The sequence below is a fragment of the Balaenoptera musculus genome, chromosome 13, assembly GCF_009873245.2.
Source record: "Balaenoptera musculus isolate JJ_BM4_2016_0621 chromosome 13, mBalMus1.pri.v3, whole genome shotgun sequence".
Lineage (NCBI taxonomy): Eukaryota > Metazoa > Chordata > Mammalia > Artiodactyla > Balaenopteridae > Balaenoptera > Balaenoptera musculus.
In genome coordinates, this window is record NC_045797.1 from 605093 (window position 1) to 629842 (window position 24750).

Sequence of the window (24750 nt, forward strand, 5' to 3'; positions counted from 1 at the left end):
AAATCATAAGCGAAGATTAGTATAAATACAAAACTAAAGCAAAGCCAACCTCGATGAGACCCTACAAGGAAAGTTAACAATTGCCAAGGATGGCGGGTGATTAGAATTACATCCAATTTTCTGTATTTCCAAGCATGATAATAGATAAAATTAAATTAAACCTGTTATCCTCTGGGTAAATAATCCTGTAGGAACCTAAGACCATTTCTATTAGCTGAAAAACCAAAAACAACAAAAAGGCAAAAGATGGAGAGAAAAGGAACTCTTCGTACAGTATGCTCTGGTCTATAAAGAAGGACTTCTGGCTAAAGGAACTGGTAAGAGTAAGCAAACCATGAAGCATGCTCTGTACCGACTGGCGCTGTCCAATATGGCCGCCTGGCCACACTTGGCTATGAAGTACCTGCGGTGCAACCAGTCCAAACTGAGATGTGCTGCAAGTGTAAAAATACACACTGGGTTTTGAAGATCAGTAACAACAAAAAACAAACAAAAAAAAACCCCCACCAAAAACAAGGGGGAAAACATCTCATTATTAATTTTTTATACTGATTAGAAGCTGAAATGGTATTTTGGACATAATGGGTTAAGCGGAATAGACTAATAAAATTAATTTCATCTGTTTCTCTTTTTAGTTTTAAATGTGACTACCAGAAGCTTTTTAATTACACACACAGGTCATATTTTATTTCTATTGGATGATGCTGACCCAGAGAACAGCCCTTTTGCAATGTTGAACTTGCCTTTCACCCTCCTTTGTTACAAAAACGTAGCATTAATTCCTAGCCAAGGACCACAAAAAGACATGGTGAGATAAGAGATTCTTGTTTAGCAGACAGCCTCAAGTCTTCATCTCTACAGTCCTTTGAAACCATGACATTCTCAGACTTGAAACAGAACAGGACTCTTTGTCCTGCAGCAGTATTTTGGTACATTTGCTCTCAGACCAGGGACTTTTCACCTAGGGCCCCCAGAGTCTGTGTACAAGTATGTACCCTTTACAGAAAAAAGTCCACACTATTCACATAATTTTTCAAAGAATGCATCCTTAAGAATAAAGGCTAAGAGCTGCTGTAGCAAGTAGTACGACTGGTGCACTTTAAAACTGAGGGTCCCAGAACTCACAGGTTGTCATGTGATCACTGTAGTTGTTTGACAACTTTTAACACAGTTGTGTTGCTCAAGATATATTGAACCGTAACAGTGAGTTTTCATCTCCACAACCTGCTCCTGACTGTCTCTAACAGAGCCAGCTGCCAAGTATTCCATTACAGCACCAACACTTTCTCCCACAAGTGGTCTGTACTACACGGGGAACACACCAGGATATAATGGTAGCTCTTATACGTGGGGCCTACTTTCAGACACAGCATCTTCCATGTCCAAAAAGAAAGCGCTAAAAGAAACACTCGGTTCCCTGTGGTACACACGCTGCTGCCATCGCGTTTGGACACTGGCAGACGATCAAGGTTAGGTAACATACAGGTCGTCATTAATCACAGTTGAAACAGCATCTGATGTGCAAAACAGAGAAAGGGAAAGACCACACGGATCTACCTCAAAACAATGCTGTACAACATGTGAGAAAACATGACATCCAAGTACACGAGAGCAGCATTAAGGGGTCACGCCGGCATTCTGTCACATGCATGCTGCAGTGTTAAGCCCTTAGCTGCACACAGCCAGTTACTCTGCTGAGGACGAGCAGCTGCTGGAAAACGGATGTCCTCTCACACTGCCAGTGCCAGCTCTGTACCTTTGTTCTCAGGCTGGGAGGAAGGAGTGCTGCTCCAAAATGCCATTGGATTAGATTTAAAAAGGCTAAAATTAAACCCTAGAAAATAAAGAGTATTTCATTTTTGAACATTTGGAGAATCAAAATGAGTATAATTTTAAAATATAAAATCCAGAGTCCATCCATTTACACCAATGTGGCCCTCTCACGTACCCATTTATCCCGAGGGCTTCGTTCTTTGCTCATTTAACAAGCGGTGGCAAGACTGCCTTACATGAAATGTGAACATCTCAGTACCATGCTCTGAGTGACAAGAACGTAAGGGTAATAACCTGAAGAAGGACCCTGCTCGTGATTCACACTCAAGGCCCTAAGCTGGACCCAGTGCTGAGCTGAGTCCTTGTGCTCTGCTCGGACACACGCGTCTCCCAGGAACCGACAGCTAAACAACTTACACACAAGCTCTCTGCTGCTGTCTGAACATTTGAACACTCACCAGTAAACTGCTTTAGGGAGGAAAAAAATCCGCACAAATATTTTTTGGCTGTTCACAGAGCACTGTGTTTATGAGCCGACTTCTACTAAAACATTAGCCTGCTACAAAGAGTCCACACCAAGATAAACGTTAAAAAAAAAAAATGAGGGCGGGAGAGAGGGAGAGAGGGAGAGAGGGAGAGAGGGAGAGAGGGAGAGAGGGAGAGAGGGAGAGAGGGCGAGAGAGAAAGAAAGAAAGAAAGAAAAAGGAAGGAAGGAAGGAAGGAAAGGAGGGAGGGAGGGAGGAAGGAAGGCAAGAAAGACAAATTCTGCTTAATCTAAAGGCTAAGTGCTTACCCTTTTCTGGTGTTTTAAACGTGTGACTGGTTGAGGACTGCTCCTTTGGAAAAGCAGGAGAGGAGTTTTTGACTTTGCTGTCGTAAGACGGTGTGAGATCAGAGCTCTGCGACTCTTGGTGACCACCAGGCTCCGCTCTTTTTTCAGATCCACTCTGGGCTGCTGAACTGGCCTCACTACTGTTATTTTTCAAAGGTGCATTAAAACTAAATCCAAACAAAGACCCAGTAGCTGAACTGTTGCCAAATGCAAATGGTTTTGACTTTTCACTGCTAAAAATGCTTTTAACAGACTCAGAACCAAATACAAACTTTGGAGGTGAAACCACTGCTTTTGTTGTCGTTTCAGGTGTGCCAGACACCCCGCCAACTTCTGAGGTTGCACCTGCCGCGTCATCACCCTGTGCTGAATCCGTCCGTTCTCTGGTGGTTTCCTCTAGCACAGCTACGGCGACTTTGCCGCAGGGTGACTCTCTGGGAGTGGTCGAACGAGAAACATGAGGTGTTATCAAAAAATCTTTTTCTTGGGCTATTTTTGCTTCATCAAATATTTTCTTAAACGAGTCTGCAACATCCTGTAGTTTAAAACGGACAGCTAAATGCTCTACTTTTCTTTCTCCGTCTGCAAAATCACATGCGGTCCACACCCACACTCTTTCTGTCCCTTTCATATTTTGCAAAGTCATGTCTGGAGTTATTCTGTGGTTGGCACAAAGCTTTAATACCTGGTCCCTTCTCATCACTATGCGAACTTGCTTATTATCATAATTCTGTAAAATCTTTATGTCGCCAATGCCTCTTTCTTTCCACTGCCCAGCATCTTTATCATACCTATAGAGTTTGGCTCTGTGACTAAAAACAACTTGTTCATTTTCCTCACCACTGGACACCTCGACTAGATCAGGCAAAGGTACGACGGGTTCAAAGTGCTGTCCATCTCTCTCCTCCTCCTGAGTGACATCAGAGTCTTCATCTGTGCCCACTGAGGCCCCACTCTGATTCAACTTGGCAGGAGACTTAGACGGACTCAAAGCAGATTTAAAACTGAAGTTAAACCCAGTGGTTGACTCACCGAAGCGGAAGAGATTTTTCCTCACGGGGCTGCTGGCCAGCGGGGAGGCGTGCACTGAGCTGCTACTCACACTGTCATCCAGAGCATCTTCCCTTAGGTCGTAGCTGTCCCACTCTAGGGTGGGCCCGGTGGTCTCAGGATTTGGCATGCCGCTCGCATCTGCAGCACTGGCAGCTCCCGCTCCTGAACTCTTACTCTCTTCGTCAGTGACTTTTGTTTGATCATTCGTCAAAAACGTCTTGAAATCTTTTAGTCCGCTCTTCATCTCTTCCGCCCTCTGGATTAACTTGGCAGCTCTGCCAGTATCCACAAGCTTATGGGGAGTCTGCAGTGGAATATCTAACAGAAGTCGCTGGCATTCCTCAAATTTCTGTTTGAATTCTTCAGCCAGCTCGGGTGTTTTGAATTTTGCTGCCAGCTGCTCTAGTTTGGCATCGCCATCAGAAAAATCACTAGCCAACCACATCCAGGCCCTGTCCGACCCGGAGAGGGGCTTCAGGTGCATGGTGGTGGTGATCCAGTGGTTGGCACACACCTTCAGCACCTGCTCTCTCCGCATCAGCATTCTCAGTTTGCCATTAACTTCATTTTTGAGAATTTTTAAGTTCCCCAAACCCCTTTCTTTCCACTGACTTATCTCAGCATCAAACCTAAACAATTTTACCCGCTGTGAGTAAAGAACTTTCTCATCTTCTTCTCCTGTGACAAGCTCCACTTTCTCAGGCATCTGGACGACTGGTTCAAAATGGATATCGTCACTGTCCTCAGTCTTATCGGCGTCATCATCTTTCTCAAGGTCAGCACAAGGGTCGGCTTTATCAGCCATTTTACTACTTTGTGATGAGAATAACTTCTCTCCAGCACCCGAAAAGCCCTTGAAATTGGGGTCTTTTTTGCCAAACTGAAACCCTTCTCCTGAATTTGATTTTGCAAGATCTGCAAATGTAAAAGTGCTGCCAGTTTGACCAAGAACCACAGCACTCCCGTCTTTCTGACCACCAGCATCCTGAGCCTGACAACCAGCGTCATTTCCAAAGGGCTTTTCACTCTTCCTCCCCTGACTTCCCGGCTCCTGAATGCCAAATTTAAACCCGTCAGCAGACACAGGGACAGAAAAACTAAATCCTTCTTTTGTTGACTTAGAGTCTGTATTAGAAGAACTCTGAAATGTAAATGAAGGTGCATTTTCTTGATCCACACGCCCAAATTTAAATCCTTGTTCTGCATTGCCAAACTTAAAAGCTTTTTCTGAAAAGTTACTTTTAAATCCTGTTCCCACCTGACTTTCAGAAGAGTCATTTGCCTTAGTTGTTGAGCCCAAAGTGAAAGCTGAAGGTTCTTCTGCAACAGGTTTATGGGCTGGTTTAGAACCATCACAAGCCACACATTTTAAGGAAGAACTCTCATTTCGCACAAAGCAAACGCTGCAATCCCACTGTCCTTCCTTCTTGGTGAACATCCCTTCAAGTCCACTGTTTGGAGTCTTGCTTGTCTCTGAAGCGCCAAACGTGCAAGAGGCAGGTGCTGGGACAGCAGAAGCAGGTAAACTCTGTTTTCTTGGATTCTGACAAGCCACACATTTTGTAGAACTTCCTTCATTTCGTACCAAACAAATGCTGCAATCCCACTGTCCTTCCTTCTTGGTGAACATCCCTTCAAGTCCACTGTTTGGAGCCTTGCTTGTCTCTGAAGCGCCAAACTTGAAAGAGGCAGGTGCTGGGACAGCAGAAGCAGGTGAACTCTGTTTTCTTGGATTCTGACAAGCCACACATTTTGTAGAACTTCCTTCATTTCGTACCAAACAAACGCTGCAATCCCACTGTCCTTCCTTCTTGGTGAACATCCCTTCAAGTCCACTGTTTGGAGCCTTGCTTGTCTCTGAAGACGCAGGTGCTGCAGCAGCAGAAGCGGGTGGATTCTGACAAGCCACACACACGGCCTCACTTGCCTCATTTCGCACTAAGCACAAACTGCAATCCCACTGTCCTTCCTTCTTGGCGAAAACTCCTTCAAATCCACTCTTTGGAGCCTTGCTTATCTCTGAAGCACCAAACTTAAAAGAGGCAGGTGCTGGGACAGCAGAAGCAGGAAAACTCTGTTTTCTTGGATTCTGACAAGCCATACATTTTGCAGAACTTCCTTCATTTTGTACCAAGCAAACGCTGCAATCCCACTGTCCTTCCTTTATTGAAAAAACAGATCTGAAATCACTGCTGGCAGACTTAGGAAGATCTCCCTGGCCAAATTTAAAGGAAGGCTGCTGAACAAATGAAGATCCACTTTTGTTAGCAGACCTTGTATTCTGACATGCAATGCATCTAGATACAGTGGGTTCATTTCTTATTAAACAAATACTACAATCCCAGTGACCTTCTTTCTTTGGAGTCATCAATGCAAATCTATCTGGAGTATTTTCTGAGCCAGGTTTAGGAGTGGAAACAGTTTCAACTAATGGTGAGCCAAGGAGCTCTTTACTGCTTGGGTTTAGATTTTGGCAGGATACACACTTCTCAGCAGTTGCGGCGTTCTTTAATGAGCAGCTGTTACAATGCCACCAAGACCCTTCTTTCTTTGCAACCTGAAATTCAAAGTTCATGCTTCCGGCAGCAGATTTGCCAATATCCTTATTGTCAGGACCTGTGGGTTCTTTTACAGTTCTCGTAGCCTGACTGGAGGTTGTGGCTCTGTTTGCTCCTGAGGCTTTTAACATGCTCTGGGCCTCTTCAAACTTGCACTTAAAAAGTGCTGCCTCCTCAGGTGTCTTGAATCTAATAGCAAGCTGTTCTGGTTTGGGTGACTCGTCTGCATAGTCCAGAGCGTACCACACAAAGGACCTGTCTGAGCCGGCGTTAGGCGCCAGGGCCATGTCTGGGCTGATGTAGTGATTTGCACAGATTTTCAACACTTGCTCGCGTCTCATCAGTAGGCGGATTTTACCGGAGGTTTTGTGCCTTAGTATCTTTACGTTGCCAATTCCACGCTCCTTCCATTCTCTTGATCCCGCATCAAAACGATACAGCTTGGCACGATTGCAGAAGAACTCTTCCTCATCCTCCTCACCAGTTCTCACTTCAATCTTATCGGGAAGAGGCACCACTGGCTCAAAGTGAGGGCCGTCGTCGTCCTCATCCCCATGCGCACTACCCCCATCAGTGTCAAGACTCTTGTTGGCCGGCTCTGCGGCAGGCGTTCCAAACACTGATTTCCCTAGACCGTGGAAAGTAAACATATCATCACTGCGTCGAAAACCAGAATTCTTTTGCTGATTTGGGCCCATGTTTTCAGTAAATGAAATTCCAGACACATTTTTGCTTCCAAAATTGAATGTATTTCGAGGTCCAATGGTCTGAGCAGCTTTTGGTCCACTGTAGCTATCTCCTTGCAAAGGTCTGTCTGAAGTCAGGAGACCTAAAAGGCTTTCACTATTAGTGTAAGTCGTAGAAGGGGGCTGTGCCACAACCTGCGGTGAGGAAAACGTGAAGTCGCCATCATTTGATTTGAAATTTGAATTAAATTTAAAAGGAGTTGGCTGTGATGTACGCACAGGTGCTGCCAAAGATGGCCCCATGCCTTCACCTGGCACGGGCTGGACAAAATTGGGTTTTCCAAATTCCATAACCTTAGATTCTGCAGATCTTGAAGCATGAGCTGCAACTGGAGGTTTTGTAAAATAACCTGGTTCTGGCAAAGGTGGATTTGTGCTTGTCTGTTGAACATTGTAATTAAAGTAATCATCACCCCTAGGTGATAGAATCCCTGTTGCAGGAGACTCAAAACGCAATGGGGGACCATACATCTCTTGAGAGAACATACAAGCAGACGAACTCTGCACTGGTGGTGTGTGCATCTGCTGTGGGTAGGTGTAGACAGGCTGCTGAGGTGGAAGCCTATTCATGCCATAAACTGGTCCCTAGAAAAAAAAAAAATAAAGTGCACATTTTTGTAGGTTGTCTATAAAACTACAGCTTAACTAGATACCACCCAATTCTCATAAACCTCAAGCCTGAGTACAGGGTAAATACATCACTAGGGCATACAGTGCATCCGTAAGAGAAGACACTTCTACATTACTACAAAGATACTTACAGGTCTAGTCCTGCTTGGCATATAATGAAAATTGCCTTAACTAATGACAGCACCTTAGAGACCTAATTGTCCTACAACAGATCCATAGAATAAGTACCTTCCTCACTCCTGAACAAGGTGTCCAATGATGTTAACAATGATGATGATGACAATGAAGACTAACATTTGTTAACGTGCCAACTGGGCACAGTTCTAAGCACTGTACATATATTATCTCATTTCAATATCCTCGAACACCCTATGAATTAAGGCATTATTATCCTCATTTTACATATGAGGCAACTAATGCATAGAGAAGTTAAGAACTGAAGAGCCAGGGTCTTTGCCCGGCTCTGCTGGATGCCGGTCTCCGTGGACACTTGGTCACAGCGCCCCAGGCCTGCAAGTTACACACAGCACTCCAGTGAGGACAGCACCGTCCTGCTTCTGTCACGACCGAATGACGAAGGACCCACCACCACCCCAATTTAAAAATATTCTACATGTTCACACTTATTGTAACACAGAAATTAACTAACTGAGAAACATACTTCTATATCTGGAGAGAAATTTAAAATATCTGTTATCTGGTGGGACATTTAAGTTTTAATGCTGAACTACTTCTTGAATTTCTCTGTAGGAAGCCTGGACAATTAAAAAGGAGATACTTATAAATGTATAAATTATTCCTTTGTTACCTTTGTGGGAGTAACATTAGCTGCTGGTCTGAGTAGATACTGGGAATTATATGCTGGTGACTGACTATAATACATTGAATGGCCAGTAGTTGCAACTAAAAAAAAAAAAAAAAAAAGAAAAGAAAAAAAAAGAAAGAAAACACTGTTAAAAAAAGTCTATGCTGCAGTTAGGACTATCTAGGCAAGAACTATAAATACAAAAGCAGTAGAAATCAAAGAGATTTAACTACATAGTTTTTTTTTTTTTAATTTCTAAACATCAAAACACATCATCATAAAGATTATCAAATGACAAACTAGGAGTAACTGCTAGGAGTGACACAGGAGGAGCGAGAGCAGCAGCAGGGTGGTCAACAAGAGCAGTCCCCACAAGCAGCACCACAAGGAGCCAAGAGGAGCGGCAGGGCCGCTCCCTGAGGAAGAGGGGCACGACGCAAAGGCACAGTCGTGCCGTGCCAGAAACACGGGGGGTACACTAGCCACAGGAAGGACTTAAGGAACCAAAACGCACGTGAGGGTCTCAGGGCCACATTTTTGAAGTGAGCCTTGAAAATGTGCAGAATGACAAGGCTGCACTTTTTAAACTCAAGCTGAGAACGTTCAGGTCAAAAATCACCTAACAAATTCATGCAAAGGATCTCACAAGTAACACAAAATGTGTTCCCTGGCTTAATAAAAAGGGCACAGCATGACTGACACTCATGCTGGTGTCCAAACTATCTGCTCCATCTGTTTTGTGTGTGTGTTATCAGGAAACCAGCAACTAGAAGACACTTATGCTGATGGTGAAAACAACCAACAATCATTTGCTTGATCTGTTTTAAGAAAGTTTTACCAGAAAACAAAACAACTTAAAGATCATTTATACCTTTACACAGAAGAGGAAGCAGAAATTGTGACCCAAGAGGTACTGGGCAGCTGATTGTGGAAAGCCCTGAAAAAGACCCAGTAAAGGCGAGCCAGGCTGTCTGTCCTCTCTGCAGTTACCAGAGAAACAGAGCCACTGCAGAGGCCCAAGCCTGAGCATGGAAAACTAATGGGCTGCCTGATGATGGCTACCATGACATATTCTGGGGAGAAAACAGGCAAAGAACACAGAACAAGATGATGGATATAAGCCAAGAATCATAAAGTCTGAAACTTAACTGGTGACTTGTGAAAACAAGTACTAAAAACATCCTATAGAAAAAAAGTACCCAATGAACAGATTAACTCATGAAATATAAAGGATTATAAAGTGTTGAGCATGCCTAGTACTAAAAAAACAAAAACTTAAAAGCTGGTATTATTTTTGTTTTTAAAAATAGGCAAGGTTTTTATAAACTGGTAATAGCAAACAGTTGGCAAGAGTGCAAAGAGACAGGCACTACCAGATACTGGTGGTAAGAGTGTAAAACCGGCACAGCTTCTCAGGAAAGCAATTTCCCAACACAAGAAATTTTACAAAACCCTAAAATCCTAGGACTGTATTCACAGCATTATTTACAATAGCAACAACTGGAAATTTAAAAATAAGGGAATAAAATCTGCAGAGCTTCCACATGATGGATACCTTGTATTCATTAACAGTACTGTCAAAAAAAAAACGTTGAGTAGAAAACTGCTCAGAACTTAAATATTTAAAAACAGGCTACTCGTCTCCATACAACGTGATAAAGTTCTCTAATATCCAAAGAAAGAGGACCAGAAAGAAATGCTCCAAAATGTTAGCAGAACTCAGTGTGATATGGTTAGTGTTTAGTTTTCTTTACACTGGTCAGTACTTCTGATTATTTCTTTATTATAAGCTTATTGTTTTTTAATCATCTTCTTTTAAAAAGACAAGGACCATCTTGGCACATCTGCACTTTCATTACGAAAAATAGTCTGTGAACACAGGAATGGGAATCAGGAGACCTGAGCTCTCCTCTCAGGGCCACAAAGCTGCCTGTGACTTTGTCAAGTAGCCACTTGGGGTCTCCATTTTTCTCACTTGTAAAATGAGGATGTGCTGCTTCTACCCATTTCATAGAGTAACTGCAAGAATAAAATGAGACAATGTGAATGTTATGCTTATATATGTGTTTAACAACCAGAAGACCTGTTATGCCTGTACGAAGAAGAAGAAAACAGAACTTGTGACCCACAGGTGCCAAATGATGACTCCACACAGCACTCGGAGAGCCCAGGAGAAAGCCAGCCAGCTTGCCTATCTTCTGTAGTCAAGGCTCTACGCAGTGCACAGGGTTTAGGTAAACAATATTTAAACCCTGACTTCTCATATATTTATCTATGACTTACATACGACATTCAGTGAGTCTGACTTCACAAAGATTTTTCTATTACTTTGCGTGCACTTGGAGGACACTGTTACAAAAGGACCGTGAGTCTGCCTTAAGTATGGCCCTATGGACCATCACACAAATGTATGAAACTAGGCCACACCATTCTGAATCTGTTTTTGAATTTAAACCAATTAATCTAATTACCAACATTTCAGGAATCTGTCTCATGTGAAAGAAACCTATTTTCCCCATCACTCTGGCTGCCTGGGGACAAGTGGCTTTAAAGTTATAGCACCAGAGTTTGAACCCCGGCTCTACCAATAACTATCTGTACAATAATGGGTAAGTTATCTAACCCTTCCAAACCCATTTCCTCATCTAAAAAATGTGCATTCATAATGGTACCCACCACTCTGGGTCACCGTCATTAAATAAAATTACATACACAAGCACCTTGGCACACAGACAACCACAGGAGACACAGTCCGTACCCTTTGGTTCATTAGGTGTTTAATGCGTATTCTAAGTAAATGCCTAACGCACACCACCCACACACAAATGCTCACAATAATCATGTGATGCAAAGTATTAGTTCCAGGTTTCAAACAAACTGGCTCAGAGAGTTAAGAGAGCACAACCTAAAAATCCAGTATGCTCTAGCTCCACACTCTTTCCTTCTATATATGACCACAGTATTTCAAAATAAAAGGTTTCCCATGACTGTCATACCTCTCAGTATGTCATCAAAATAATTCCCAAGACGTTTAAGTTCTTAATTAGGCATCTCTTAATAACGCTGTCAGTTAACATTTTTTCAATCATAAGGCATAGTTCCAACTCAGTCTCAGCTCCTCTGAGATGTGCATTAAAAGGTTCTTTAAGCCTTTAGCCTTTATATAACCAGGATCAGATAAAGCTTGTTTTGTTTCTGCTTAGAGTTATAGAAATCTTGGTAATACCAAATACAGCTTAAGTAACATATAGGCAGACATAGACAGACATGTATATAGATAAATGTATACAGACAAGGTGATTTCACAAGTTACCTATTCAAAGGAGGAGAAAGTACAGACTTCACTAATACCTGGGAGTATCCAGTTGCCAACTCACCTGTTAGTGGGGCCCCATGAAAATTCTGTGACCCCTGATATCCATCAGGCACTGAATCTGGTCCATAATTCTCTGTAGGCCAACGATGAGGGGACCCTGAGTTACTGCTATTTAGTTTCAACTCCTGCATTTCTTTCTGTTGCAAGAGAAAACAATTTTAAGCAATTATATCACGGCAGATACAGTGCTAGAGCAAACTTAATACTTGATGATGCCTTTAAGAGATTCTATACTCCAGTAGGATCTGAGTACCAGGTGCTGATTTAAAACATGATCCTTAATTTGTCAAAGCTTGCTATTTGCTCCCATTCTTTCACTCCTTAGTACCATTACCTAATTCATTCATTCTAGAGTCAGCTCTAACCTAAACAATGCCCTCATCTCCCTTTCCATTCTTCATTGGCTTAAATTAATCTTTCTAAAGTTCAGCTCTAGCCAAGACACTTACCTGCTCAAGAAAACAAGTACCTACGAAGTGGACTTCTTTCTCTGACGCTGCCGGTGCTCAGCGGCATCGCCCCAAACGCCCTTCCAGCGCCTCACTGCACCTGCTCTGCTCTTCAGTCCACCTGGACTGCTCTACACCCCACATTCCCTCCCAGACTAGCTTCCCCCTCAGCCGCATACGCGGTGCCAAACACTGCCAACCTCTCAAGGTAAAGCTCCAATGCTCTACTGGGAAAGGGAAAACCGCTAACATTTGCTCGGAATATATTACCTATAGTATACTGTATATATTACGTATACACGCTGTATACAGTGATATATCCCAGACACTTTACTTACGCTCTTAGCTCTTAACTCTTACTCAGTTCCACACCGGCAGACATAATGCCTTCCAATGACAGCGAGTGGTCAGCAATCAGACCCCTCACTTTGTAGACAACCAAATGACAACGCCCTCCCCAACCCCAGCACCTACAAAGCAGGCCCTTTTCAGGAATAGTAAAATTAACAAATGAGGTCAGAGACAAATCCAGAATGTCTGCTCTCTTCTTCTAGAAGTGTTCTAGAGGGAATTCCCTGGCAGTCCAGTGGTTAAGACTCAGTGCCTTCACTGCCGTGGCCCCGGGGTTCAATCCCTGGTCGGAGAACTAAGATCCCACAAGCCACACAGTGCGGCCAAAAAAAAAAAAAAGTGTTTTAGGCAAAGAAATTTCCTGAAAACCGTAACTCTTGAGGTGAAAAATATCCTGAATTTTCAAAATAAAATTTTCCCTGTTCATCCATCTACTGTGCCTAGTCCAGATGCTACATCCAAAAATAAGAAACTGATGGAATCAACTGGAAAATTTTACTGGTCACTACTGGTATCTGGACCATAGATTTAAATATGCAATTAAAGCTATAAACATAATTGTAAACATTCAAAAACCTAGAACACATGATGAAAACCGGTTTCAACAATTCTCACTCACTTTACAGATGAGAAGCCAAACAGACAGAAAGATAAGGAACTCCCTGACCCGAGATCATTCATCAAAGGCAGTTAGTACCGGAACTCAGCTTTCTAGGCACACGGACTAGTCCTCCACTACTAGTGCTGCCAAGAATACAATGTTGGGTGCCAGAAACCTACATGGTAAGTATGTAATATCATTAACAGGCCAGGATTATAGAAAATTAACATACAAAATCTTTGTGCTGGGACTTCCCTGGTGGCACAGTGGTTAAGAATCTGCCTGCTGATGCGGGGGACATGAGTTCAATCCCTGGTCCGGGGAGATCCCACATGCTGTGGAGCAGCTAGGCCCGGGTGCCACAACTACTGAGCCTGTGCTCTAGAGCCCTTGAGCCACAATTATTGAAGCCCATGCGCCCTAGAGCCCGCGCGCTGCAACTGCTGAGCCCATGAGCCGCAACGAGTGAAGCCCGTGCGCTCCGGGGCCTGCGTGCTGCAACTACTGAGACCGAGTGCTGCAACTACTGAAGCCGACACACCTAGAGCCCGTGCTCTGCAACAAAAGAAGCCACTGCAATGAGAAGCTCGCGCACCACAACGAAGAGTAGCCCCTGCTAGCCACAACTAGAGAAAGCCCACGCGCAGCAACGAAGACCCAACACAGCCAAAAATAAGTTTAAAAATTAAAACAAAAAAACTGTGCAAATTCACAAGTGCAAAAAATACAAATAGTATTCAGTCTCACAAATTGCTGACAGCAGTGCAATAGTCATACACATACCAATACTTCCTTGCTGTAACTTTAGAAGTATGAATGATTTAGTTCTTGTCAATGAGCGTGAAACAACTTACCTGTACTTCCAATCTCAAAGAAGTAAAGCTCCTTTGAGTGTTATAGTTAAGGTCACTTCCATAAAGTTAAAATAAAATCATGTTCACATAACTATTTCTTTACATAATTAAGTCGAGTTCATATGAAATATTAAAAAGATAAAGAGACCTTTTGAAGTTTAGACCACTTGTGAAGTCCTAGCTATAAATTTAACATACACAACCACAGTCAGTCTGAGACAAACTCACAGACCAAGGTATGAGTAGTAAATTTCACTAGTTCAATTCAATCACCTGGGAGCCTCCTCTATGCCAGAAACAAGGCTATGTTTTGGATACAGGAGTCTCTACCGTTGAAAGATTCATATCTAGTGGAGGACGCAGACACAAGTAATTTCAAAAGTATGCTAAGTGTCAAGACGAAAGCACATAAAACACAGCATGATTCTACAGTCACGTGGCAAAGGAACATTGTGAACAGTTTTAGAAGTAAGTGAGAAAGTGGGCAAGGAAGGAATCTAGGAATATGAGAGGCACAGTTTAGAGAAATCAAGTGATTTACCTTAATGGCCTCTACTTGTTGGCAGATCATTTTCAATAAAGAATTTTGATCTTCTGCCCATGGAGGTGGTGTTTTGGGAGAATACTGAAAAAATAACAACAAAAAAGTACTTAAAACATTTAGAACAGAAACATATTCCACAGTGGAGTGACTCATTTCTTCCCCACTTACCTTGTAACTTTTATTTGGTGATAGAGAGTATTTGGTGGGAGACGGTGTAGAATGTTTTATTTCTGAATCTGCATTTCGCAAAGAACCATTTCTATAAAGAGGCCCTGCTTCACTGAAGTCATCGAGCTCCTGCATGACTAAATTAAGCATCTCTTTTACAGATTCCAGGGGCACGGGCAACTAAAAACAAAAGGCATGAATCAATGGTTTTAGCCTGCAAAATTACCAAAGTTAAGAACTCTCTCTAAAATAAACACAGATTTTTTTTTCTTACTAATTTACATTTTTCACTTTTGTGTAACAAGCATATTATACTTTATGTAACAACAAACATGAAACTGCTGTGTAATCAAAGGCTTCCAACCCTCAAGTCCATGCTGTTTCTATCCCTCCTGTTAGCCACAGTAATGGCAGAGCAATGTTAACTGGGGAAGCTTTTCCAAGTGAACAAAATAAGTTACTGACGTTTAACAACTGATTTTGAATATGAGGAGAAACACAGATGTTGGAATGCACCAAACATAAATCCTAATCCAAGAGCAGCAACACAACTAATCAACAAAACAGGTGGAAGGTTGAATGTAGTTGAGGTTAATACCATCACGACAGCCTCAAACTGCTGACAGCTGGGAAAAGGTAGTCACATCAGATGGTCATGATGAGAGAAACACTCTCAAGTAGTCAGCAACCACCTTTGATTTCAGTGACATGTTTAACTGCGAAGTCCATGCAGAACTAGTCCTTAGGTGGCAATATTTGTTGATTTCATTGCCGAGATAACAAAAATAAATGCGTGCCTTGGAAACCTTTTCTAATTCCCTAACAAGCATTTTTTTAAGAGTATAAACTTAAATGCCCAAGTTTAAAAAAAACACACACACCCCACCCCACCCCCAAACCTAAGGCAAAGCAATGCTAATTAAATATTTAAACACCCTCCCTTTTGCGCATTAAGGCATCACTAAGCATTTTTGAAATTACCAAAATATAAAACCAAGGCAAAAGTACGTATCAAAATAATAAGAAAGTACAAACAACCTGCAACTTACTTTCTTAACCACTGAGAGATCTGAATCACTGTCATCTAAAATCTTTATCAGGTAGTCTCTGGTCTTTCTCAGGTAATTTTTGCATTCTTCCTGTTCTTCAGAAGAAAGTGCATCATTTTCAATGTCTTCTGCTTTTCTGTGAAAAATCTATACACAGAGTGCTTTTATGAAACAATTATGTTTTAAAACAAAAACCATTTAATTCAAGTACCACATTACTTACCAGTGCAAGATTCCAATAAGAAACGACATTATTAATAGATTCAAAAGCAGCCACAGCATCGTCTATATTCCCATTAACTGCATCCAATATAGCACATGTTATGTGTGCTTCCTCTTCATATTCACCCATTTCAGATACCTAAACATATTGGATAATTTTTAGTCAAACTGCCTCTACCCAGAATATCAAACCCAAATGATTTCCCAAAGATTTTATACGATCTAGTGAGATTAGCATCTCAGTACTCTTTTCTGCCATACTGTATTTGTGACAGCTAGTGGACTTAGAAAACAAGACTTCCATGAAATAGCCAAGCAACAAATTTAAGTAGTTTTTACTTCCATTTCTTTGTTTATAAACTGGAAATCCACATTTCCAGTTAGTTCACAAAGGGATCCTCCATTACCTGAATGTCTGCACTATGAAAATGTTTAAACAGAGGGTCAATAGGTTCAGGGATACTGCTCTTCTTTCTGAGTATCTTCAACAATGGCAAAACCTTCTTCCAGTAATGAACACTTCTGCCTATGTATTCTCGTTGATCATAAAAAGAATTAAGACCACTGCCCTAAAAAAATACAAAGTTAGAAGACACAAACGATCAGATCCAAAAATTCATTTATAGATGGTCTGAACAACTGGTTAAAATTTCAAATCAAGGCAAAATAGAATCTCAAAAGTCATATGCTCACCTTTCCAAATACTGGAATAACTAACCACTTTAATACTGGTATACTTTAATACCAGTGATTATTCTAGAACCAACTTTTACACACTTTCAATGACACTAACTAATCAGGCAGCCCACTTTATTTTTCAGAAGTTGCTATTTTTAGATAGCCGAAATCTGCCACTCTTATAGATGCCACAGTTTGGTCAAAGGGCTAAACTAATCTAATCTGCCACAGAACAGACCTCAACTACTTAGCAAGAGATCTATAATGCCCTTACCTACAGAACCTTGTGCCACCAAACACGTAAAAAAATCTTCAGGCTGGACAATATTTATCGTAAGGTAATTGTAAGTAATAATAACAATGGCTAATACTTAAGTAACATTTACTGTGCCAGGCACTGTTCTAAGCACTTATATATTAACTAGACTAACTACTTTGTGGCAAGATTAAGAAAATACATTTCACCCGACATAATATGAATAAGTTGCTACTGTTTTTAAAACTGAAAGGCTTTCAATGTAAAGTCTGTGATTTTAAAAAATGATGGTAATGTTCTTAAAAACTGCTTCCACTTCAGTGAACTCACCGTTTTCTGAAGGCACTTTGCCCAGTGCACAAGTAGAGCAGGCTGAAGGCCATGTTTTTCCTGGCCCCTTAGAGTGTTCATGTCATGCTGAACTAGAAGTCGCAATTTTGCTGAGGTTCCAGGTCTAAAAAAGTTTTATTTAATAAAATTGATTTATAAACATGGAGTTCAACACTTACACGTATGTTAATCATCACATGATAATTAAAAATTAAAACTTCACATGAGAATTAAAGTCCCTAGGCAATAAGTCAAAGGAGTATTTTTATTTGACTACTTACATTGCTTTTCTGTGGATTAGATTACAAACTGCATCCCACCAAGATTTCTGTCTTTCTGTGCAAAGCTGTTTACACACAGGAAGTGGCAAGCACAGAGGCTGATAAAAGCTGTAGTGAGAATTACATTTCTCCTTTAATTGTAAGTGGCTGGTATATATTACTCCAAGTAGAAATACCTGTTTTATTTAAAGAAAAATCAATTTAAGTAGAAAAAAATCAAACAATACTCATAATATTTAAGTTGTTAAAATCTCTGCTTACTTCAAGATCTAAAATACATATTGATTCAGGTGCATTTGTTTCAAGTCTTGAGGTTTCCTGGGGCAAATGATGAAAAAGCTGTTTTAGCCATTTTCGAATTGCAGGTAAGGCAGGCAATGAATTCCATTGTAAGCCAAGCCAGGTGAGGTGCTGAAGACTACCATTATGTGCTCGAATGGCACCTGAAATACAAAGAAAAAAAAAATTGGCTTGAGGTTTTGGAAATCTTTGTGTCCCATCAGCTTTGCCAACATAAACAACTGACTCATATTAAATGTACCTTAATTTTATAACTGCTTTTCTATATCAGAGCACAGGGGAAATCTATGATAAGCAAAGTCTTATGTTCTTATTAAAAGTATTCAAACTCCATCTAGGAACTTTAATAAAGACAGTTATGATGGAAAACGTTCTTTTGAAGTCCAGCTAAGAAGAAAAAAGAGCCTCACTAGAACTCAATAAAACAAAATCTACTGGCAGAGGTAAAATAAAGAATAGCCACCCAGTAAGAAATCTTGAAACAATAGACTTTCCTTTCAGTAAAGAAATATTAAAACAATGGGATACCACTACATTAGTCCATTAGGATAATAAATACATCTTTTCCTCTACAAGAAATTCAATACTAAAAAAGTTATGGGCAAAAAAAAAAAAAAAGTTATGGGCTTCGGAAAGCATAAAGAGGTACAAGTTTTCTTGTAATATGGCAATTTGCAAGAGACTTAAACATGTTCATCAACTTTATCCCAGTAATTCTGTTTTTAGGAATCTCTACGGAAAAAATTGAAATGGAGGCACTTTAAAGTTTTCATCAGTATTTTAATATAAGTGAAAAAACTGGAAACATCTTCGATACCCAACAATAAAAAGTGGCAAACAAATTATGCCTACTTCACTAAAAAGATCATATTGCCACTAAAAGTGATATTTAGAGAGACAGGATGAGAAAGAATTCATGAGACTAATCATGTGTACAGTATAAACAACTATTTACAAGAAAAACATATGCCACCACTACGGCTACCCCAACCCCTCATACTACCCCAACCCTTCAAAAAACTTGCAAGGAATACAGGAAAATATTAAGTCATTATTTCTGGGTAATGAGATTATGGGCAATTTATTCCCCTTGTTGCTATTATTTGTCCCCTAGTATAAAAGGATTAAAATGCAAAATGTTTCCTTAGAAAGACACAACTTACCAACATCATATCGAGCCAAATCCTCAGGATCTGGTGCTTGTACATCAAGGTTTCCAATATCATCGCTACCAAGGAAAGATCTATCCTTAGGTGACTGACTAGAAAACAGAGCTTCATATAAAGCAGACTGCCCACTTTCATTGGCAAAGGATTCTACAACCTCTTTTAAAAAGTCTTGCTTGTCACGACTTAAGTTTAGCAGCATATGCCCTGAAAAACAAATTATTTCCATCATTTAAAAAATACAGATTGTTTTTATTCATCTCTCTCAATAGTTTCATTCACATACCCTAAGGGGAAATAACATGACTATCTCAGACCCAGCCCGCCAGCCCAACAACCACAGCTGGATCCAAAAGGGTGCTGATGCGAAAAATGAATAGACTACAGGTGTAACAGTATCTGTATCTACATGCTGGCATAAAAGGAAAGAAAAAAATGTGTGCGAAAAATACCAAAAGGATTTCCATTTTAGATGGAAAAGTGTGGGATCCAAGTGGCCAGAGGAGAACAGGACCAAGCTCAAATCTTCTGACCTGATAAACCTAACTTCTAAACCTGGCTGGTCAGAATCATCCTTTAAAAAGCTTAAAAAATTTCTTTTTTTATTTCCAGGCCCCACTCCCAGAGATTCTGATTCCACAGATTTGGGGTGAAGAATCTATTTTAAAAACACTCCTTGGATAAAGTTCTAGGTCACATTACAATATGGATGCACCTTGAAAACACTACGCTAAGTGAAAGAAGACAGTCACCCAAAGACCACACTTTGTATGATTCAATTTATATGAACTGTCCAGAACAGAGAGATATAAAGAGACAGAAAATTAGTGGTTGCCTAGGACGAGGGAGTCTGGAGGGAAATGGGGAGTGACTGCTAACGGGTACGAGGTTTCTTTATGAGGTGATGAAAATATCCTAAAATTGTGGTGATGACTGCACAACTCTGAACATACTAAAAAACCACTAAACTGTACACTTAAAATGGATGAATAATATCATATGTGAACTTTACACAATCAAGCTGTTTTTAAAAAAAAAACGTGGAGTAATTCTGCTGGTCAGTCAGGTTTGGTTACCACCAGACCATTATCTCTCTGAAAATTTGCAAAGACAAGCCCAGTAAGGCCCAGATCAAAGATAGTAAAACAAGTTCATTTTACAAACTGTGCAAACGTAGACGGGACACCTAAGAAAAAAACAGAAGGTCACTTCTTCAAGGACTCAAAGTCTGTCTCTCACAAAAAAGTAAGCTGTGGGACAGAGGGGCCTTGATCAACAGTCTACCCACAGACAACAGCTTATAGCTACTCTGATTTAAGACAACTTCTTAACTCTTAACAAAGTCCTTTCAACTTTATATGAAAACTGCTTCTTATAGAAACATTTTCCAATGGAGTCTTCAGTTCACTGCTTGATTCACTGCCTACGTGAACACCTGCAAGTTTCTGCCTTAGCAAAGCCAGATGGTCTGTAACAGACCTTTAGGATCCATCCCAAATAGTCAAAACTGGGAATAAATCTAAAAATTCCAAGAGCCTAACAGAATGTGAATATATACCTTCTATCTCTGTTACTATGATGTCAGTTCCTTAAGAAGGAGATCCATAACTTTTTCATCTTTATATCCCCCATAGTAATGTCTTATAAGCAACTGATGAGTAACTTATTCTTAGTTCAGGAAGGGCTTTAAAATATTCTGGATGGAGGGACTTCCCTGGTGGCGTAGCGGTTGAGAATCTGCCTGCCAACGCAGGGGACAAGGGTTTGATCCCAGGTCTGGGAAGATCCCACATGCCACGGAGCAACTAAGCCTGTGCACCACAACTACTAAGCTCTCACGCCACAACTACTGAAGCCCGCGTGCTCTAGGGCCCGCATGCCACAACTACTGAGACCATGTGCTGCAACTCCTGAAGCCCACGCACCTAGAGCCTGTGCTCCGCAACAAGAGAAGCCACCGCAATGAGAAGCCCATGCACCACAACTAAGAGTAGCCCCCGCTCGCCACAACAAGAAAGCAAAAAATAAACATTAAAAAAAAAATTTTTTTTTAAAAAGGAAAAAAAATATTCTGGATGGAAGCTCTAGCAGCTAGATTAAGGGCGGGGAGGCGGGGGGCCAGTAAGGAGTTTCTCTACCTGGGAGCAAACAATATTTGTTCCTTTTAAAGAATATACAATTTCTTATCATTCTTTCTATATCTCTCTCCCTAATCCAATATGGCAAAGAGAAACAAATGATTATGACAAATTATCTCCTGGACAGAGAGAAGATACTATCATAAGATGTGCTCAAACAGAAATTTTCTTTTCTTTTTAAAATAAAATCAGTTAAACATTACTATTACCTGATTGGCTCAGACGATCACAGGCCATCATTTCCAGTAGATTTTGTCCAGCTTCTCCTTTAATAAATTTAATCTTTGGTCTTGGAACCTGATCATTTTAGAATCAAAAATCTTAATTTAGTGATACTCACATTTCTAATAGTAAGATGTTCCTTTCTATTACACTGTACTTTTTCGATAAAGAATAAACAGTTAGCCAGTGTTAAGCATAGTTGGAAATCTAACTGCAAAACACTCGGAACCAAGGAATTTAGGTAATCTATAAAAGATGCCTACAAAGAGCACTTCTGAGAAACTACTTTCTACTAAAAGCACATTCAAGTTACAGTTGGGCAAACGGGAGTACTTGGTTAGAGACCTTTTCTACCCTGCATAAACAGAATGAGAGCAGTGGAAGAGATGACAGCTCTCCATGACCTGGCACTGGTGGACCCATACTTGGAAATGCCACACTGTGGACAGCACATTTCCAGAGAATATCTGAGATACCACTGGGATAACTGGGACAACCAAGAGAATAAAAGGGCTCCAAGCCATATCCTATGAAGAAGAGCTGGAACAATTATGAATAAACAGAATGGTGAAAAAAAGACAGCTGCCTTCAGATATTAGGAAAATTACCTTGTAAAAGAAGGGCTAGACTTTTTAATAGCACCAAAAGAAAAAAACACCACCAATGGGTAGCAGCTTGAGAAATATTTTTACTCCATATAAGGAAGCACCAAGAACCAAATTATCCAAAAACGCAACAGGCTATCTTGAAAAGTAGCAAATGTCCATCACTGAAATGTTCAGTTCCAGACAATGAACACTTACTGGAGATATCCTAAAATTTAACTATATGGATGGTGGGTGTAACTGCTGTTAAACCTCTAATGACTTTCTTAAATTGGTAGTGGGAGTATAATTTGGTACAACCTCTGTGAGGCTAGAAATTTGGCAATAGCTCTAAAACTTATATATGCATAGATACACTTTGATCCTGCCATTCTTCTCTCAAGAATTTATTCCACCCGCAAATTTTCACATGTGAAATGGCATAAATTAGTCATTGCAGAATTATTTTGAAGTAGCATAGCAAAAAAGTAAAACCTGGTATCGTGGTTTTAGGGCACTGCTTTAAAGAAACCCAATCTATGGTACATCCACAGAATGAAATAACATGCAAACGTCAGAACAAATGAGGGTGCTGTACTCATGCTATGTTTTCTGGGCTGATATGGAAATATCACCAAGATATATTTCATGGAAATAAAGTAAAATAAATAGAATGTACAGAATTTCTTCTTTCTGTATTTTCTAAGAAGAGTGTGCGTGCATAAAACATTTCTTGAAGAACTCATAAGAAGCTAATGACATTAGTTCCTCCAGGGAAGAGAAGTAAATGACTAAGGAACAGACACAGGAAAGAGTTTTCACTGTATATTCTTACATGCCACTACAATATGAAACCATGTGAATATAACCACTTTTCCAAAGATAATTTTTCAAAATAAATATATTACTTATGAACCTAAAAACTTCCGATTTTGAATTTTAGAAACATTAGTTTGACCTATGCTTTTACCCAGAAGTTTTTTAAGCATGAAGCCAAACTTAGTCATCTATAGATAGATGTTGAAGACCACAGAAAATAAGAAACAAAATGTGACATAATTCTTTTTGCTTTCAAACTGACCTCAATTCATAAAACTGGCACCTTTTCCAGAACTACTCAACCGCTATCATTTGGGACCAGTAAATTAGTTATGAATGTACTCAGTCACATCATCTCAAATCAACACTTCCTCATCTTAATTAAAAGGTTTCAAAAGAGGGAATTCCCTGGCAGTCCAGTGGTTAGGACTCGGCGCTTTCACTGCCTAGGGCCCCGGTTCAATCCCTGGTCAGGGAACCAAGATCCCGCAAGCTGCACGGTGCGGCCAAAGAAAAGGTTTCAAAAGAGAATTTGCTTAAAGCCTAGCTGAAACACAGACACGCAGCTCTTCCTCAACTTACGATGGGGTTATGCCCCAATAAACCCGTAAGTTGAAAATATCCTAAGTTGAAATGCATTTAATACACCTGACCTACCAAACATCACAGCTTAGCCTCACCTACCTTCAACATGCTCAGAGCACTTACATTAGCCTACAGTCGGGCAAACTCATCTAATGCAAAAAGCCCACTTATTATAAAGTGTTGAATATCTCATGTGATTGACTGAATACTGTACTAAAAATGAAAAGCAGGACTGTTGTTGTCTGGGTACAGATGGCTGTAAGTCCTCATGGTTGTGTGACAGATGGGGGGTGCAGCCTGCTGCCAGTGCCCAGCATCACAGGAGAGTATGTACCACATATCGCCAGCCCAGGAAAAGATCAACATTCAAAGTACAGTTTGTCCTGGATGCGTAGCACTTTCACACCGTTGTAAAGTTGAAAATCTGTAAGTCGGACAATCATAAGCGGAGGACTACCTGGACTCACTAGAACTACAGCAGTCCCCTGAACAAGGGTCTGAAAACCCTACCATTAAAAAAGTTAGCCTCACGCAATCAATTAAGAGAGAGATTTAGTTTTTACTATTTAAAAAGGTCAAAGTTTAATACAATAAACTAATGAATACAAGAAAAAAGAAAGACTCACAGATATATAGAACAAACTAGTGGTTACCAGTGGGGAGAGGGAAGGAGGGAGGGGCAAGGTATTGGTGGGGGGTTAAGAGGTGCAAACTGTTGTGTATAAAATGAGCTATAAGGATATACTGTACAACACAGGGAATAGAGCCAATATTTCACAATAACTATAAAGGGAGTATAACCTTTAAAAATGGTGACTCACTATATTATATACCTGTAACTTATTCAATACTGTACATCAACTACGCTGCAATTTTAAAAAGGTCAATGTTTAGAATGGTTGACTGTGTGTTAACTTAAAAATACACATTTTTTAAAAATTTAATACATTTTAGTTTCCATTAAAAATAAGAAAATTGTCAACTACTTGAGGATTCTGTAAAAATATTAATCATAAGTACCTTTTAGTGCTTATATAAATTAGCAAACTTCATTAACTTCACTAATTTTCACTAAAACATATTCCTTATGAACCAAAATGCTTCCACTGAGCACACCATAGCACTGTGGACCACATATCAACAGGTTTTTAAAAGATCTAGGTAATATGAACTAGAAGGAGGAACATTCCCTAAAAGTAAATCTGTAGTGAACCCCTTTTTCTTTCTCTCAGGCAAAAGATTATTCTCCAAGCTAACAGTAATTTTTACAAGCTGGGCTTAATTCATTTTTTGGAAGACTGCTCATCTCTTTTCACTTCAGAATTACTACAAGCTCACTAAAGAAAACATTAAAACTACAAAAATGAATTAGGGAAGGGA

The 24750-nt window shown here is 40.3% G+C and overlaps 1 protein-coding gene across 3 annotated transcripts in view; it reads right to left on the reverse strand.

Annotated features, from left to right (window-relative positions):
• LOC118905994 (E3 SUMO-protein ligase RanBP2) overlaps positions 1-24750 on the reverse strand; it is a 55073-nt gene that overhangs the window by 15939 nt on the left and 14384 nt on the right. Inside the window, exons 8-21 of one of the 3 annotated variants that reach the window (XM_036873132.1) lie at positions 21370-21457; positions 19020-19229; positions 17818-17999; positions 17557-17732; positions 17276-17399; positions 16419-16580; positions 16013-16150; positions 15790-15936; positions 14741-14920; positions 14570-14653; positions 11775-11910; positions 8401-8495; positions 2567-7547; positions 1757-1834 (exon numbers count right to left, since the gene is read on the reverse strand). In XM_036873132.1, coding sequence (XP_036729027.1) covers positions 1757-1834; positions 2567-7547; positions 8401-8495; positions 11775-11910; positions 14570-14653; positions 14741-14920; positions 15790-15936; positions 16013-16150; positions 16419-16580; positions 17276-17399; positions 17557-17732; positions 17818-17999; positions 19020-19229; positions 21370-21457 — 6781 coding nt within the window. The remainder of the gene's footprint in view (positions 1-1756; positions 1835-2566; positions 7548-8400; positions 8496-11774; positions 11911-14569; positions 14654-14740; positions 14921-15789; positions 15937-16012; positions 16151-16418; positions 16581-17275; positions 17400-17556; positions 17733-17817; positions 18000-19019; positions 19230-21369; positions 21458-24750) is intronic. The other 2 variants (XM_036873133.1, XM_036873134.1) reach the window with 2 other exon arrangements.